The sequence below is a fragment of the Crinia signifera genome, chromosome 9, assembly GCF_055691185.1.
Source record: "Crinia signifera chromosome 9, ASM5569118v1, whole genome shotgun sequence".
NCBI lineage: Eukaryota > Metazoa > Chordata > Amphibia > Anura > Myobatrachidae > Crinia > Crinia signifera.
Genome location: NC_139225.1, coordinates 39,137,848 through 39,154,376, shown reverse-complemented (window position 1 = coordinate 39,154,376; position 16,529 = coordinate 39,137,848). Strand labels below are relative to the sequence as shown.

The 16,529-nt window shown below is 47.4% G+C and overlaps 1 protein-coding gene across 2 annotated transcripts; it reads right to left on the bottom strand.

The window, feature by feature from the left end:
- Positions 1 to 2,977: 2,977 nt before the first annotated feature.
- ENDOG (endonuclease G) lies at positions 2,978 to 12,729 on the bottom strand. 2 transcript variants are annotated; one of them, XM_083158893.1, is made up of 4 exons: positions 12,638 to 12,729; positions 6,985 to 7,559; positions 4,631 to 4,740; positions 2,978 to 4,545 (listed from the first exon to the last, which is right to left on the bottom strand). In XM_083158893.1, the coding sequence occupies exons 2-4, from the start codon at positions 7,462 to 7,464 to the stop codon at positions 4,263 to 4,265; spliced, it is 873 nt and encodes a 290-aa protein (XP_083015019.1). In that variant the 5' UTR covers positions 7,465 to 7,559; positions 12,638 to 12,729; the 3' UTR covers positions 2,978 to 4,262. The 2 variants fall into 2 exon arrangements, with proteins under 2 accessions (XP_083015019.1, XP_083015020.1); XM_083158894.1 differs by having other exon boundaries at positions 6,985 to 7,600; positions 12,638 to 12,684.
- Positions 12,730 to 16,529: the final 3,800 nt, after the last annotated feature.

Here is a 16,529-nt window from a genome sequence, read left to right as displayed (position 1 = left end):
TCTGCGTATGGGTCTGGTGATTTGTAGCACTCTACGCAAGCCTTGGGGCCGCTATATGCAACTTATGGTAGTAATGGCACATTCATTATCATACAGATCCCAGCTTGCTCTCCATGGAGTGTTACTGGGACAGGTACTCCATGGGCGTATCATGGGTGTGGCAGATTATCACAGGTGAGCGTATAGACTTTGTGTTATAGAGGGAGGGGGGTCACACAGCTGCGGCCAACTTTGAATAATAACATTTATTGGTGGCTGTTTGTTTTCTAGCAAGTTAGGCTGTGTATGTAGAGAAAGTCACACATACTAGTGTTAACCCTTTGAGTGCCAACGTTGCTGTGAGAGATCCTCAAAATATCTGCTCAAAAAATGCCAGCGTCGTACACATCGACAAAAGGTCGACAGCGTTTAAGGTTGGAAGGTTCAAAAGGTCGACGTGAATGGTCAACACGTGTTTAAGATTTTTCATGTTTTCACAACATTTTCTAGACGTACTAACCACGTGGAGAGCTAGGGAATAGTTACCCGTGTCAAATGAAGCGAGCCTGGGCATAACTATGGGAGACAATGGAGGCACCAGCCTCTGGGCTGCAGTCCTGAAAAGGCACCTCCTCCATTGCTTCAGGCAGTGACTGCAATATTCGTGTGTGTCTTTGGTGTTTAATCCACTTTGATCTCCTTTAAGCAATGTTAGGTTAGAATATTTTTTAAAAGAGCAATACAATGCAGCATCCCCCCCCCCCCCCCCCACACACACACACACACACACACACACTGCCATTGCCCGCTGGCATCAGCAAGTGTACTTGCATTTGCCAATGCAGACACCCCACAATTGTACAGTGTGTAAGCACTGTTTTGTGGCTGCCGCTTCTTTGTCTACATCCCGGTTCTCCTCCTGACACTGCCCCTGTCACGCGTAGCCCTGTCCTCATTAATTCATCACAGGAGTGGACAGGTCACTGCCTCCTACATGATCAATACTTATCTCTGATGCTGTGAGCACAGCAATAATTTGGTTGGCTACAAGATTTTCTGTCCTCGTCTACTGTGAAAACGGTTGACCTTGCAGATGGACGGAGATCAATGATAAAGTTCAGTCATCTGCACAGACTCTAGTCACACACCCTTTTTAAAATAGCAATAAAATGAATATTATTTCTAATGCCGACCATGGTGGTGACAGGGTATAGATGCCTGTTACATGGATATCTGCATGGAACGTGCACATTTAAGCCTGGAATTGTTCAACATGACATTGCTATTTAATGAATTCTGTTTCTACAAGCTCATGTGCAAGGGGCTGGGGCACAGATGGTCAAACAATGGTATTATATGATACATTCTGATCCTACTTGTAATGAGGCAGACACATGGGGAGATGCTGAGGCATTCTGAGTAGTGCTAGATCACTCAGTACACAGTGATGTGTCAGCGCTGAGCGAACGGTCAGTGCCAGTGTTCTCCGATGAGAACACTGGCCCTGACCAATTCCAGCTCAAGTAAATAAGGGCGGGCTCGGCAGCTGTGCCACAAAAGGGGCAGGACTGGAGGTGGGGCTCACCGGATGAGCCCGTGGGTGGGAGTTTGGCATTTGCGATATCGCAGGAAGGTTCCCCCCCTCTGATGCAATGCAGGTAATACAGGCACTGCAGAGTGGGGGGAGTGGCCACAATGTCTCAAATCGCATCATTTGGTCCTCAAAAAAAAAAACACTGAGGGGAGGACCCTGGAGGCTGGGGCCAATTTGGAGGACTTGCCCACCTTTCAGCTTTTTCGGGAGCCTTCTGGATATTCCTGGAGGGTAGGCAGGTATGGTTCTAGGTTGTGGTCATCAGTCTGGCAATGCCAATCTCGTACGGTCACATGACCAGGTCCCTTTCTGCCACTGATACAGATTCTTGCACAGGAAATGTCTCGTTTATATTCCCGGCACTGATGCCACCTACTGATAGAACACACAGACAGGGCTGAATCGTTCCGCATCCCATAGCCAGCATTTAATTATGCACATGCTATTAGTGTAGGACTTATTTGTACCTTAAATCATTCATTTATATTATCTGTGGAGTATAATGTCCCCTAGGCCAGGCCATTAGCCTTTGTGGCAGTGATTTGTCTGTTTCTAGCTATTCATTCTCCCTACGGTGCAGGGCGGCAGGAGACCTTGGCACAATATTAGCGACAAGCTAATAATACAGAGGATGTTTTGTACCCAGACATACTGTATGACATCAGCACTGAGCCCACTGTACCGGCTTCTTGTCTCCATGGCATCTCAAGATTAGCTGTCAGTCTGGATGCTTAATGACAGGAGCACTAGGGAGAACTAAAGGTTCTGAATACATCACTCCTACACAGACAATAGGCCTGTAGTATAGTCATCTCTATGGGAAGGGACTGGACATTACATACACGCCATTACAAGCTGATGTTACGTGAAAGAGTTAAATCTAAGCCTTCTTTTATAAATGGTACACATTATTATTATTACTACCCGTTATTTTTATAGGGCACACAGAATCCGCAGCGCTTTACAGAGAATATTTGACGATTCACATCAGTCCCTGCCCCAGTGGCGCTTACAATCTATATTCCCTACCACATGTACACGCACACAGACATTCTAGAAAATCTGAGGCTTCCACTAATCTGAGACAGGGTGGTGGTCATCGCTGACATCACAGACCCTCCCCATAAACACCTCGGCACACCCGCATTATTTAGACACACCCACAAAACTGCAGGTTTCCGCTCCCAAACACCAGTTTCCTGTCCACATTTTGTTTACGATCCATACGCACTTTCTATCGCTCTCTCCCCTCGCACATGTGTGATGCAAACTGTACGCATGCACAGTTGTTCCATAATAATTTGTTTTGCAGTTTCTCTAATTAGCGATTAACCCTGAGTCTACACAGGTAAGTGTCAAAATGTTACACACAAATCCTTCTTTTAAGTTATTAAATGGACACTGTGGCTTTGTGAGCAAAATTTAATTTCAGACATTCATTACATTTTCAGTAAAGTACAACACACCCCAGTGTATTGGTCAGATATCTTACTATACTGTATATAGGGCGGGATGTATTAATATACATTGCTGCCCGGCCGCTGTGATGCCAGCACATATGTACTAACATATGCGGCTGGCATCGTGGTGATGGAGACCCCCCGCGATACCTGTAATGTGGTGTGCGGGGGTCTCCGTCACCTCCTGGGCGCCTCCTTCTCTCCTCACACCAGGACAGCTAAGCAGGCTGTCCCCGGCGTCTCCTCCTCCCCCCTGCAGTCGGAAGGACGTCCGGCTGCTATGCTAGGAGGAGGAAGGGCTTACCTCTCGGGTCCAGGAGGACCTGATGAAAGGTAAGCCGGGGGATGGGGGGGGTCGGCAGAGGCGGTGGGTTGGCGTCGGGTGGCGATAGAAGCCCATAGGCTTCCAAAGGTGGCGATACACTGCCCTGTGGTAACGTGGCAGCGGGGTTTTAGTACATATGAAAATGTGGTAAAACGGGGGTTTTACCGCATTTTCGGCTTAGTACCCATACTTAGGGCCCATAGACTGAGTATTGATGACACAACAAATCTCAACTAGATCATTTTAGTACATTCTTGTGGGTTTTTCAAATTAGTTTACAAATACAATAGGGCAGATGTATTAAGCCTCAAAAGAGTGCAAGGGTTCAGCCCATCAGATCTTAACTGTCATTTTCAAACACAGCCTATAACATAACAGATAGGAGCTGATTGGCTGGACAATTATCCCTCTTTGGGCCGATTTCAGATCTGTTCACCAGGTGTGGAATCGCAGCCTAGCTAACAGCTAAACACCACCCACCTGAACGCCGTAAGGTGGACATGCATTGGGTCGACATGCAGAAAGGTCGACTCGGGCATAGGTCAACACAAGCATTAGGTAGACAGTGAAAAGGTCGACATGGGGCTTTTCACATTTTTTTTACCCGAATGTCAACACAGTCGACATGGACACTGAAATGCAGCACTTCGGGCACGGTGCCTTGCTATGCTCGTCACACTATTTTATTCTCCCACCACACCCTAGTGGATGGTAGGGCATGAAATACCGCCTGTCGGCTCAAAAACCAGTGAAAATACCCATGTCGACCTAATGACATAAAGCCCATAAAGAATGGGTCTGAATTGGACCCAGCTTTATCTATTTTTAAGGCTTAATACATCTGCCCCAATTTACCCTACTGCTCATGTGCAAGCAGCCATCAGTCCACGGAAGATCTGTGTTGTCACTTTCCTCCGGCTGTGATGGCCTTTAGATTATTTGTACGCTTGAGAATATTGGGGACAAAGAGAAGACCAGCAGCGCGCTCTATGCTCTCTATGGGCACCAGGAAGCGGTCCAAGGAGATTTTGTCATCTACTGGGCAGTTTGGCATTATGTAGGGGCGAAGCTCTATCTCTCCATTGTTCTTCTCCAGGACGACCACCTTGAAAAAGTGTGTAGGTACCGCAACATTGTTTGCCCCGATCACTTGGTATTTTACGTACATCTTGCCATCCGATTCCATCCTGCAAGGCGAGACAATGTTACAGCGTTTTCCCATTGGATGCATTATGTTTCTGATAGAACTCCCAAGTGACCCGTACGACTTACTTGGGTAAGAACAGAGGGCCGCTGCACACGTACACATTCCGGTTAGACTTGGTTAGCCCGCGGCAATACTGCTCCAGGTTGTTCCAGGCGTTTTGATTGAGATTTGGATTCTGTATGGAGAAAATGACACCCGAGTAACAAGAGTTACATCTCTTAATGTAACAGTTTCTTTTTTTTTTGTCAAAAGTTAACCCTTGAAGTGCCAACATCTGTGAAAGATGTGCAAAATAGCCGCTAAAAATGCCAACATCTCTTACATTTGTTATATAAATGCAAATAAAAAATGTTGTGCTAAAAAAAAAAAGATTCTATTCCCTATATAAGGTAACATTACAGGTCATTATGATGAATACAAATGCTTTCTTGGCAATTTTCACACCTATTTTGACAAATTCACTTGGCACTCAAAGGGTTAAAATAAGAAGCAAATGTAAAGGCGCTGTCTCTGTAACCAGGTCCTACCCATCACCCATGTAGCTACATACCGTACATGGAGTCAGCATTTGGCACATTATGAAGGCTTCATGCTATAATTACGGTATACGGTTGACACATAGTAGGTTGACATGCATTGGGTCAACCACTGGCTTAGGTTGAAACATGAAATAGGTCGACAGGGTTGGAACCTGTCGACCTATTTCAACCTGATACCTTGAGGAAGCGATAGTGAAACGATCGTTGGTCGCCAGAATAGGATGTTAATGTGTGTGTCCAGTTAGCAAAGTTGTACCACATAGGGAATAGGTTAGCAAGCCATGTTAAAGTGATTGTTCGCCTTAGATGACTGTATAGATATTTACTAGCGCATTTGTGATAGAAATCTGTGACAGCACGAGGAAATAGCAAGTGCTGGGAACACGCATATCGTGTTACCCGGGACCTGCACAGATACAGACAGCGGCGCATCATTGAGTGCGACCACAGAGATTTGAGCCTGATAGAGGGTACTGTGTGCACAAACACACTGACCCCCTGGTATCTGCGGGCGTTCAAAAGACTGCTGCATGTTATTCACGCAATCACCTCTTAGCACCGGGAACAAACACATCACGTTACCTGGGACTTGCATAAATATTGTCACGATCCCCACAGCCCTGCAGAGAAAAAGGGAACTGTGCGTATGGACACAGGGACCCCCAGATCTCCGCGGGTGCTGAGAGAAATATTGCTGTGTGCCAGATATTTACTGAGAAGTATTAAGCTATCGTATTAGCGGGCACAGTATGATGGGAGATAAATGTCTATAATATGTGTCCATTGAAGGCACCTACTGTTCAGTTAATAAAACCAAATTATCTGGGTGTTTGAACAATACCTTTTGAACAAAAATGATTAATCACTGCGCTACCCGGCGGAGAACCGCTTATTAACGGGTGTGAAATAAGGAGGGGACTGGTAGGAGAATAGTGTCATAAACTACTCCTGGACTTATGAGCAATTTTCACAACTATAAAAATCAACAATAAATTAGGCAGCCTTTCTGATGCCAGCGAGGATATCGCTACTTTCTGGGAGACAAATTCTATATCAATATATATATATAGGCTTCAATAATCATCAAATCCTTATATCCCTGTGGTAACATAACTGCTGGCTAAATTGTAACATACTAGCAGCAGAAAGCAGCAACTTATAATAAAGGCCATTTGAAGCCAAGAACTGTGAAATAAGCTGACACACACACACATGTAGATCCTTTTCTTTTCATTTCATTTTAAATTTATTGTACACGTCTTTTCATTCTTTATTACACTTATCTATCTTTTAAATATTTCACTCTGATACAAGGTTATACAGTCTCCTTCTGACAAGAGACTTTTTATACTTATAATAAATAAAGGTTATATTTTATGAAAATAAATTGATTCTCAGTGCACCCTGCAATATACTTCTTTTTCTTCTTGGGTGTTTAGGTCTAACTTTAAGTAGTGGGTAGCACCCCCCAGACTAGCTTTAGGGAAGAACTGATCTCCCTAATTTTTGAAAATAACTGGGGGTTGAGAATCTTAACAAAAGGTACTGGTGTGGGAATTTTGCTTTATTTTGTGACCTTCCAACCCTGTTGACTTTAGCCATGTCAACCTACTTCGTGTGTCGACCTTCTGTGGTCGACAAAATTACCCACACCCATAATTACATATTAGAGACCCAATTTTGGATATTGGCTTTGGATTTCAATGATGTGGTCAGGAACAGTTTAACTGAGGGGTGTAACTAGAAATTTGTCCAGCAGGGCCGGATCTGCAATTAAAAAGCTGCCTAGGGGCTTCTGAATCTGGGGTAAGTGCTTGTTCCTCTGGTCAGAAATCTATCCAATCAATAATAAATAATGTAATGTAGACAGTTCCACCGACCTGAGGGTAGACATTACTCAGCATGAATGTCTCGTCCATTGCCTTCTGGTTCCACTTGTGATTGGCTGCAGCTGCCAAATGCCCTCGGTCAAACCCACTGCGTCGGTAGTCAGCATTAGTAGACCGGTGATAAGGGTGAACAGTGTCATCTTCTCTGAAATCACAATTCCGGCGGTCAGCACTGCCCTGCAGGCGCTCACCATTAAGCTGTTCTAGAACCCAGGCCGGACCCCGAAGTCTGGGGTCATAGCTAAGCAGGTAGGACTGACGAGTCTTCAGTTGGCTCAATCCTGGCAAACCAAATTGTGTGATCCCAGATGCAGGGGGCAGAGATACTTCAGATGCCGCCTGAACAATTGGGGAGTAGAGGAAATCGGAAACAGGTTGGCTCTGCAATCTCCAGTTTGTAAGACCAGCTCCCAAAGCAGCACCAACCGCCAGAGATACCCCTGAAAGCAGGACTCTGCCAGGAAGTCTCATCTTCTAGCAGCTGGAACCTGGAGCAGCTGTGACTCGGAGTTCCCTCTCTGCCTTAGGCAATAAGGCAACATAAGGGCATTCTTAGCCTGATGATTCTGTAAATGGAAAGGAAGATAGGAGACTCTCGGTTCTCTACCTAGAAATGTGTGATGTGTAGTTATGGGATGCGGTCATCTATTAGAATGAACTTAGGTCTACAGTCATTAGGTCGACCCCACTAGGTCGACTGGCAGGAAGGTCGACCTGACTTAAGGTCGACATGACTTAAGGTCGAATTTGCATAAAGGTCGACATGAGGAAGGTCGACTGATCATAAGGTCGGCATGGGTTTTTCACTGTTTTTTGAGCCGACATGTGCCGACAGGCGGTATTTCATGCCCTACCATCAACTAGGGCGTGGTGGGAGAATAAAATAGTGTGCCGAGCGCAGCGAGGCACCGTGCCCGAAGCATTGCGAGCGAAGAGAGCGATGCGAGGGTCCGATTCTCATTGCCAACTGTGTCCATGTCGACTGTGTCGACATTCGGATCAAAAAACAGTGAAAAACCCATGTCGACCTACTGACCAGTCGACCTTCCTCATGTCGACCTTTATGCAAATTCAACCTTAAGTCATGTCGACCTTTGCCCATGTCGACCTTAAGTCAGGTCGACCTTCCTGCCAGTCGACCTAGTGGGGTCGACCTAATGACTGTAGACCTAAGTTCATTCTGACAGATGTACCGCTTCTGTAGTTATAGCAGATTGTCCAATACCCCGATCACAAAGCTAATATATTACAGGACACATCCCTCACATTCTCCGTCCTACTTAGAACACAGGTGCTATGAAATACATGATTCCTCATCAGGCCCTGTCATACAATCATGTCCTATTGTTCCACCCTCTTCTCTTAGATCCTGGTGATAACACACCAGCCACTCAGCTATGTTTGAAAAATGACAGTTGTGAGCGGATTGGCAGCAGCGTTATCACCTTCCACTTTTTCAGACTAAATACATCTGCCCCAAGGTTCTAAATAAAAAGTCATGTGCTGGGTATAGATCTGGTTGTCGAATCAATCCAAATACAGTTGAAGTGGACTTATAGACGGATTCAGTACTGAATCCCGGCGGTCGGGATCCCGGCGTTCGGAATCCCGACGCCGGAATCCCGACAGCCGAAATGCCAACAAGGGGGGGACGTGGATCGGCCCCCCTTGCGGGCTCGCTGCGCTCGCCACGCAGCGGGCCCGGTGCCTCGCTACGATCGGCACACTAATTTATTCTCCCTCCAGGGGTGTCGTGGACACCCACGGAGGGAGAATGTGTCGGGATTTCGGCGGTCGGGATTCCGGCGTCGGGATTCTGAACGCCGGAATCCCGACCGCCGGCATTTTAACTGCATCCCTTATAGACTCCCATTGATCTAGACTGTGAGGGTGATTCAGACACACTCTCTGCGGGCCGAATTCGCTCCCCCGTCCGATGTTAGAGTTTACGCATGTGCAAACGTCTCGGTGAGTTTCACACTTTAGTTTCAGGATGGGAGGGCAGGGTGCGGACGCAGGGCTTCATATGCATGCCCACGGAAACTGTGGGTGCGGCCATAGAAACACTGGCATACCCCAGCTCCAGCCCTGCGTCTGTTCCCACCCACCCCCTGTGGCACAAATGGCTTGGTGAGTGCCAAATTCCGCAAAGCAGTTCGCACCAGGGGTTTGCATATGCGCATAAACGCGCATGCGCAAACATCGGGCAAGGGGCAGTATTCGGCCGATGACAAGCGGGTCTGAATCGGCCACAATATCCGCACACTGTAAACATTCCCACTGATGCGACCCTACAAAATTATGAGCCTAAGTCAGACCTGATTGCAGGGCACATTTGGACAAAATGGACAAAACCATGCTGCACTGCAGGTGGGGCAGATGTAACAGGTGCAGACTCTCTCTGCATATGTTACATCTGCCCACCTCTAGTGCAGCATGGTTTTGCCCATTTTGAGAACAAATGTATCCTGTGATTATGGGCCAGATTTATCAAGCTTCAAAAAGTGATAACATTGAGAGTGATAAACAGTCAGCCAATCAGCTCCTATCTGTTATTTTTCAAACCCAGTCTGTAACATGGCAGGTAGGAGCTGATTGGCTGGTTGTTTATCACTCTCAGTTTTATCACTTTTTAAGCTTGATACATCTGGCCCCCAGTCTGAGTCAGGCCATATGATTCACACCGTTGGAGCACCGGTCAACGTGCAACTAATCAGCCGTCTAACGGACCCCCACCACTGTCTGACTGGTCACATGACCCACAAATTTGAAAGGAGAATTAGGCATGCAGGTAGCGGTGAACTTGACGAGAGGAAAATTGTGGGTTATCATCTCCATAGTGACAAGGGCAATCAGTGAATGGTCCCTAAAGCTGGGTACACCTAAAGTTTGTCTGTTCAATCTGTCTGGTGGGAACAATAATCTGGTAATGTTTGTGCTCTAATGACAATCAACTAATTTCTCCCAATAGCTGAAAAATGGACAAAAAACAACTGTTTGGATATATTTGTTAAATCAAACGGCTTTAACCAAGTTGTCTGAATGACCAGTGTCTGTTTTCAGTGTTTGGGAGCAAATGTTACTCCAATGCTCCATACATTACCAGATTTTTGTTCCCACCAGACAGATCGGACAGATAAATCTTTAGTGTGTACCCAGCCCAAGCCGATACATCTCCCTCACCCCAGGCCAACTCACTGACAGGCCTCAGGAAGATTCTCAGAAGAACATGCCACTGGCTGTCAGTCTGTTGTTGTGGGAGGTCTGTCAGGAGTTCTTACCTATTCTACCTTGTGCCCAGCTTGCACGCACCGGCAGCTGAAGAAACCTGGGCAATGTGAATAAAGGCAGGCTATTGTAGTAGCACCGTAACATTCCAATGGAGAAGCAGTGGGACACCGCAGCACGCTATCTTAACACTTGTCATATTTGTGTTAACCCATTGGAATTACATTTACACTATATTAGAGACTATATACACGCAATCTGGATCAATTGGAGCCTATGGGGAAATTCAATCCCGGGTCCGACTGCCGGGCTGGCCCAACAGCAGTGACCCTGTCCCGTTCTCGGCTGGCTCGACGTTGACTTCGCAGGCAGGATTCAATGTCCCGCCTGCCGAGCGCCAAAAAAGGGGGCGTGAACACGAGATATGGCCGGGAGCTCGACAATTCTAGGCAGAACAAGCCTGACTGCTTGTAAAGCAGTCGGGCATGATGGGATCCGCGGTGCTGTGAGCATCGCACCGGACCCTCCGAGTTGCCCCTGCTGCAAAAACAATCTCTTGGATTTCTTCTGGGCTGGGCCGTCTACCTATACACCGCAAAAAAAACTGTGAAAAACTTGTGTTGACCTTTTACTGTGTTATCCTTTTGTCTATGGCTATGTCTACCTAATGCATTTCAACCAATAGTGGTCGACCGATTGACTGTCAACCTAATGATCCACACCCTAATGACATTTGGATTGATTCAACAACCAGCTCTATACCTACAATCGGGATACGGTCATATTGTCTACAGCATTTAGGTCTACAAGCATTAGGTCTACACCACTAGGTCGACATGACTGAAGGTCAACAGGGTCATTAGGTCGACTTTTATAAGGTCGACAGAGTCATTAGGTCGACATGGGGAAGGTCGACAGGCAAAAGGTCGACATGGGGTCATTTGACTGTTTTATGAGTCGACATTTGCCAACAGGCGGTATTTCATGCTCTACCATCCACTAGGGCGTGGTGGGAGAATAAAATAGTGTGCCGAGTGTAGCAAGGCACCGCGCCGACCATGAGCCATGCGAGGGGACGCGGTGCTATGTTGACTTTGTCGACGCTTGAAAAAATGTCGACCTAATGACCCTGTCGACCTAATGGTGTAGACCTAAATGCAGTCTGACGAATGATCCCATTCCCTACAATCAGTATGAACAATTGTTTGGATGCACCCCATAGTAGGGATAGCCATCAACCATTGATGATTCAAAATCATCAATAGTTTATGACCGATGTAGAATAGTTTTGCTATCGATGGGGGGAAACCAGATGGTCAAAGCATAACTGCATTTTTTTTTTCTTACCCAAGGGGCCGGGACCAGTGGCGGGTTGGCTCGGATGACAGTTGCCCCCAGGCCAGTCCCATTTCCAACTATTTGGGCCGGCCCGAATCTGCTGCGAATCAGCAAATGAGAGCGACTGCTTTCCTGTGCACACAAAGCCTGGCCGTGGGTTCCTGTTTGCAGACTGCGGTGTGAGTGCAGTACAGCAGAAGACAGGAGGTGGCACTGCTGCCCCCCACCCCTGCAGCAGGACTGCCCAGCAGACCAGTGGGATTATTGAGCCGAAAGCTCATTATAATCATATAATTCATTAACTAATGCATACCTCCCAACATGACCCTGTTCAGGAGGGACACATTGCTCTGCTCCTGGACTTTCCTCTTAATGTATGATTACCTCCATCTGTGTTGAACAGGTAAATTGCTAAGAAAGGTGCTTCAACACAGGTGATGGCAATTATAAATTAAACTCTAGCGACAGAGCAATGTGTCCCTCCTGGAGAGGGTCATGTTGGGAGGTCTGACTAATGTATAATCCAATAAAATATGTATATATTGGCCAATGCTATAGGGGTGTGGGCGCTGTGGTACATAATTGGCAATAAATATTTGTTACAGGAATTGGGAAACCTTGTTGGACCCTTAATAGATTTATTTACTTCTATTGAGCCTGTATTTTCCCATACTGACAGTGCATTGTGTATTGATGGCTTAGCATACTGTCCCTTTAAACTGGCACACTAATGAATTACACAGGTTCTGGGGCTGGCTGACTTGAAGCCTGCATTTTCCACTTCCATCAGCCACAAAACCTGTGTAATCCATGGGAGCCCCAGGTAAGAGGGATGGTAATATATGGTAAGGCGATGTACTTGCTATTGTGTCTGCAGGAATTAGAGCCTGTCTCTGGCTGCTGCCGGTCAGGGACAGGAAGTGCCCCACTGATACTGTTGCAGTGTACTGCTGCCTTGCATGACCTTGGCTTGTTAGACCTATGCCATAATAATAGCAGCAGGAGAGAGTGTTCAATTAATGTATCTGATCAGTAACAATATAGAGGACAGACGCATAGATCACAGCACTGTACTTACACAGCGTCATGCAGACATGCAGTAGGTGGAAGAGCCTGAAATTGAAAGAACAAGCGAGAAGCCAGAGAAAGCATGTTACACTGTCACAAGGTCTCAGATTTTCTAACTAGCCACCTAGTGGACACTCATAGCATTACACTCCAGTAATGGCAACCTCCTGAAGGGCCCCACACACGGAGGGATTTGTGCCAGAGCTTCATAATGGGAGATTCAGCATGAGAGACAGAAAATGTTTAGGTGACTTCGGGGGAATAAAAAAAAAAAATATTAAAATGTAAGGTACTTCTTTACTTTCACGGCGCCAGCATGGCGCCGCGCTACTTCCGGGTTACGCTCGCCACAAACTAAGTAAAATAAACGAAGTTAACGCCATGCCAACATGGAAAGTTCATACCTCCACTATCCATGTTGGCATGGAGTTGATTTTAATTAGCGTGGCGAGCGTAGCGAGCCACCGAGCCCGCAGCGTGGGCGAGCGAAGCGAGCCCCGCAAGGGGACTCTGACGCGCAGCGCCATGCTGGCGCCGTGAAAGTAAAGAAGTACCAAATGTAAATTATGGTTCGGAATAAACACTGGGGGAGTGTCATCTTCAATTGTCTATAATAAAAAAATAAATGTAGAAAAATGGTGTGGGGTCCCCCTCACGAACATGACCAGCCACGGGCTCTTGGACCGGTCCTGGTTCCCAAAATACAGGGACAACGTGAGTGTGATCACCCCTATTTTAGGGACCAGCACAGGCTTTTGAGCCAGACCTGGTTAACAAAAATTGGGGGACAAAATTAGTAGGAGTCCCCCGTATGGGGACCAGCACCCGGCTCCACTAGCAGGGGGTGTAATGCCATAGCCAGGGGACACGCTTGATGGGGTCCCGTCGCCAAAGAAGCATTACCCACTACCTTAACTAGCCCAGGCCCCCCCCTCTCCAGGGCACCCCAGGCCTGGGCAGAAGCCCGAGGCTATCCCCTGCACCCCTAGTCAGTGGGTGCAGGGTTGATAGCTGTTTAAACATTTATGTTGTCCTTTATTTTATTTATTAAGTTTCTTATATACGCAGCATATTCCGTTGCACTTTACAAAAGGAGACAGTGATACAACAAACAGGGTATACAGCAGGGTTGCCTACCCTCCCCGAATGTCCGGGAGGGTCACGGAAATCGGGTCCCCCTCCCGGCCCCCCGGAAAGGACGGCAACCCTCCCGCATTGTCCTGCCTCTCCGACGGAGAGGGGTTCCGTGGGTCAAATGACTCGATCGCGTCACTTAAACCCCGCTCCCCGCAGTGCAATGCATAAAATACCGGCATTGCACGGCGGGGGGTGGGGCTAAAATACGCGATCGCTCTAGCCATGCCCCTAAACGGCTAATCACAGTCGTGGCTCCGCCCCTTTTTCCTCCCGGCTTTGGGCCCACCCCCCTGGCATACTGAGCTGGCTGCTCTCTCCCGGAGAGAGCAGCCAGAAAGTCGGCAACCATGGTATACAGTAGGACTACAGGTCCCAGCAAGCCTTTCCCACACGCTGGTACTTGGGAGAACCACAGGTACCAGCATTTGGGGCAATAAAGGCCTGCCGGTTCCTATAGCCCCCTGCAAAGGAAATATTAAAATAAAAACACAAACACAGGTTTTGTAAATATTTTATTAAACTGCATCTTCTCTTCACCCGAGGGGGGGGGGGGGCCTCCCTCCCCCACAGGGCTTCTGCGGTCTTCACCTGGGGCGGCAGCCTTTTCAGCTCTTTTGCATGGCTGCCACCTCCCGGGGCTTCAGCCTCTTCATCTGTATTCTTCACCTAGGGACTTGGTCTTCAGGAGCTCTTCTCTGCTCCTCCTCTGCCATCAGTCGACTGCTTGCCCCCTGTCACAAGCTGGCTAATATAGCCATCTCTAGGGGGTGGGGCAATGACGCAGCAAGCAGTGATTGGTTGGCTGCAGCCATTATGAAATTCTTTTTTTTTTTCTCCACTGCCGCTGATGGATGAGGGGGACCCGGACGGCCTCCCCAGGGGACCAGGACTACTGCCGCTATCATCGCTGAGAGCAGGACCCAGGTTGAGTGCAACTCTGTGGATCCACATATTGCAGATGGGTGTGTGGGTGTGTGTGTGTGTGTGGGGGGGGTGATCGTGGGTGGATCAGGGTGCGGTGGGGGGGGTCAGGGTGCAGGAGGGGTTTCAGGAGGACTGCACTCACTCAGAAGGCTCAGCACATCGCCTGCTACAAGAAAATGCAGGCGATGTGCATGGCCTTCTGAGCGAGTGCTCTGAATTTACCAGCACGGCTATTCTGTATCCCTGCCAGATTCGGGCTGCGGGGCCGCACATTTGCATTGTAGTGTAGGTTACACACACACAGCGATATTCTGCCATTTTCTGAGCGAGTTATTGACATTCTGTAAAATTGCTCAGAAAATGGCTGAATATCACCTGGTGTGTAGGGCCCTTAAGACTCTTTATTACTTATAGTTAAACTACAATAGTTATACTTACTGTATAATACTTATTATTACTTAGTGCAGAATTGGGTGCTACAGATCCCGTGTGGAAAACAGTGGCTTTACAGTTGAATACAAGTACAGGGTACATAACCATAGCTGCATCAGCAGCGGACACTGGAATAAGTATCAGCGTGGCATCGTTTTTTACATACACACATTGATTCTGAAGGTGGATGTTGGTGGTCACACTTTGAGGTGGGTGACCGCTATTGATCTGCACACTACAGGCAGCACTGAAAGGCATTTTTCCTTCCAATCAGGGCCATCTTAACAGCATTATGAGCCCCCGGGCAAAGCAGTGCAGTGGGGCCCCTGCCTAACATACATACATATATACATACATACATACATACACACACACACACACACACACACACACACACACACACACACACACACACACACACACACACACACACACACACACACACATATATATATATATATAATTCTTGTAAACCAGTGGTGGGCAACAGGCGGCCCGCGAGCCGCTTAGGTCTGGCCCGCCGCTCTGACACATATTAGTATGACAAGCGGCCTGACTATAGCCGCTTGTCATTGACATATACTATGCTTGCATAATGTACTTTTTTAATGCTGCCAACGCCGCGTTACTGTCCGTCTTTGCCTGCCGCACACAGCATTACTGGGAACGTGGGAGGGGACGTGATGACGCGGCAGCTGCCATTGGTTGGCTTGGCCGCGTCCCCTCCCACACTCCCATAAATGCTGTGTGCGGCAGGCACAGACGGACATTAACAGTGGCGGCAGCTGTAACAGACAGAGTGTCACCGCGTACCCTCCCAGACTCCAAGCAGTATTAAAGTTTCTCCGCGTCCCCTCCCAGGCTCCCTGAATCTGTGCAGGGCAGGCGCAGTAGGATTTTTGGCACGCACATCTATGAGGTGCCAAAACGGCTGCTAAGTAAGGAACAGGCAATTATTTTATGTGAGAATGCGAATAGGCAGCCCAAGTGGGTGATCCCTTCAGGTGTCCTCCCACCTGTTTTAAGATAGTACCAAAAAAAAAAAGAGTTGGGATAAACCCGCTATAGGCGCCACTAGTGTGAAGAGGAAGGTACCATTCCTCTTCTCCGTATTAGTCAATCAGGGGTTAACCAGACAGACAGGCTTCAAATCAGCATGTATCTTTGAAATCCTTCTCCTTTTTTCCCAGGATATCTCATCCGGTTTATATGGAATACATGTGTAAAAAAAGAAAATGCATATAGTGCAGTGGTCTTTTTTATTTATATAAAACACATAAATGCATATAACACAAGTAAAAACAAAGGTGCTGTGGCAGGGGCAGCGAGGAAAAGTCAAAAGTTCTGTAATTACCAGATATACATGAGAAATCCGATTAGGGATGTTCTCATGTAAAGCATAGATGTCA

Coding starts and splice junctions, on each gene's coding strand:
- ENDOG (XM_083158893.1), bottom strand. CDS start 7,464: ATGAGACTTCCTGGCAGAGTCCTGCTTTCAGGGGTATCTCTGGCGGTT. Junction 4,741..6,984: donor TGAGTAATGTCTACCCTCAG/GTCGGTGGAACT, acceptor TTCTCCATACAG/AATCCAAATCTCAATCAAAA. Junction 4,546..4,630: donor GGCCCTCTGTTCTTACCCAA/GTAAGTCGTACG, acceptor CTCGCCTTGCAG/GATGGAATCGGATGGCAAGA.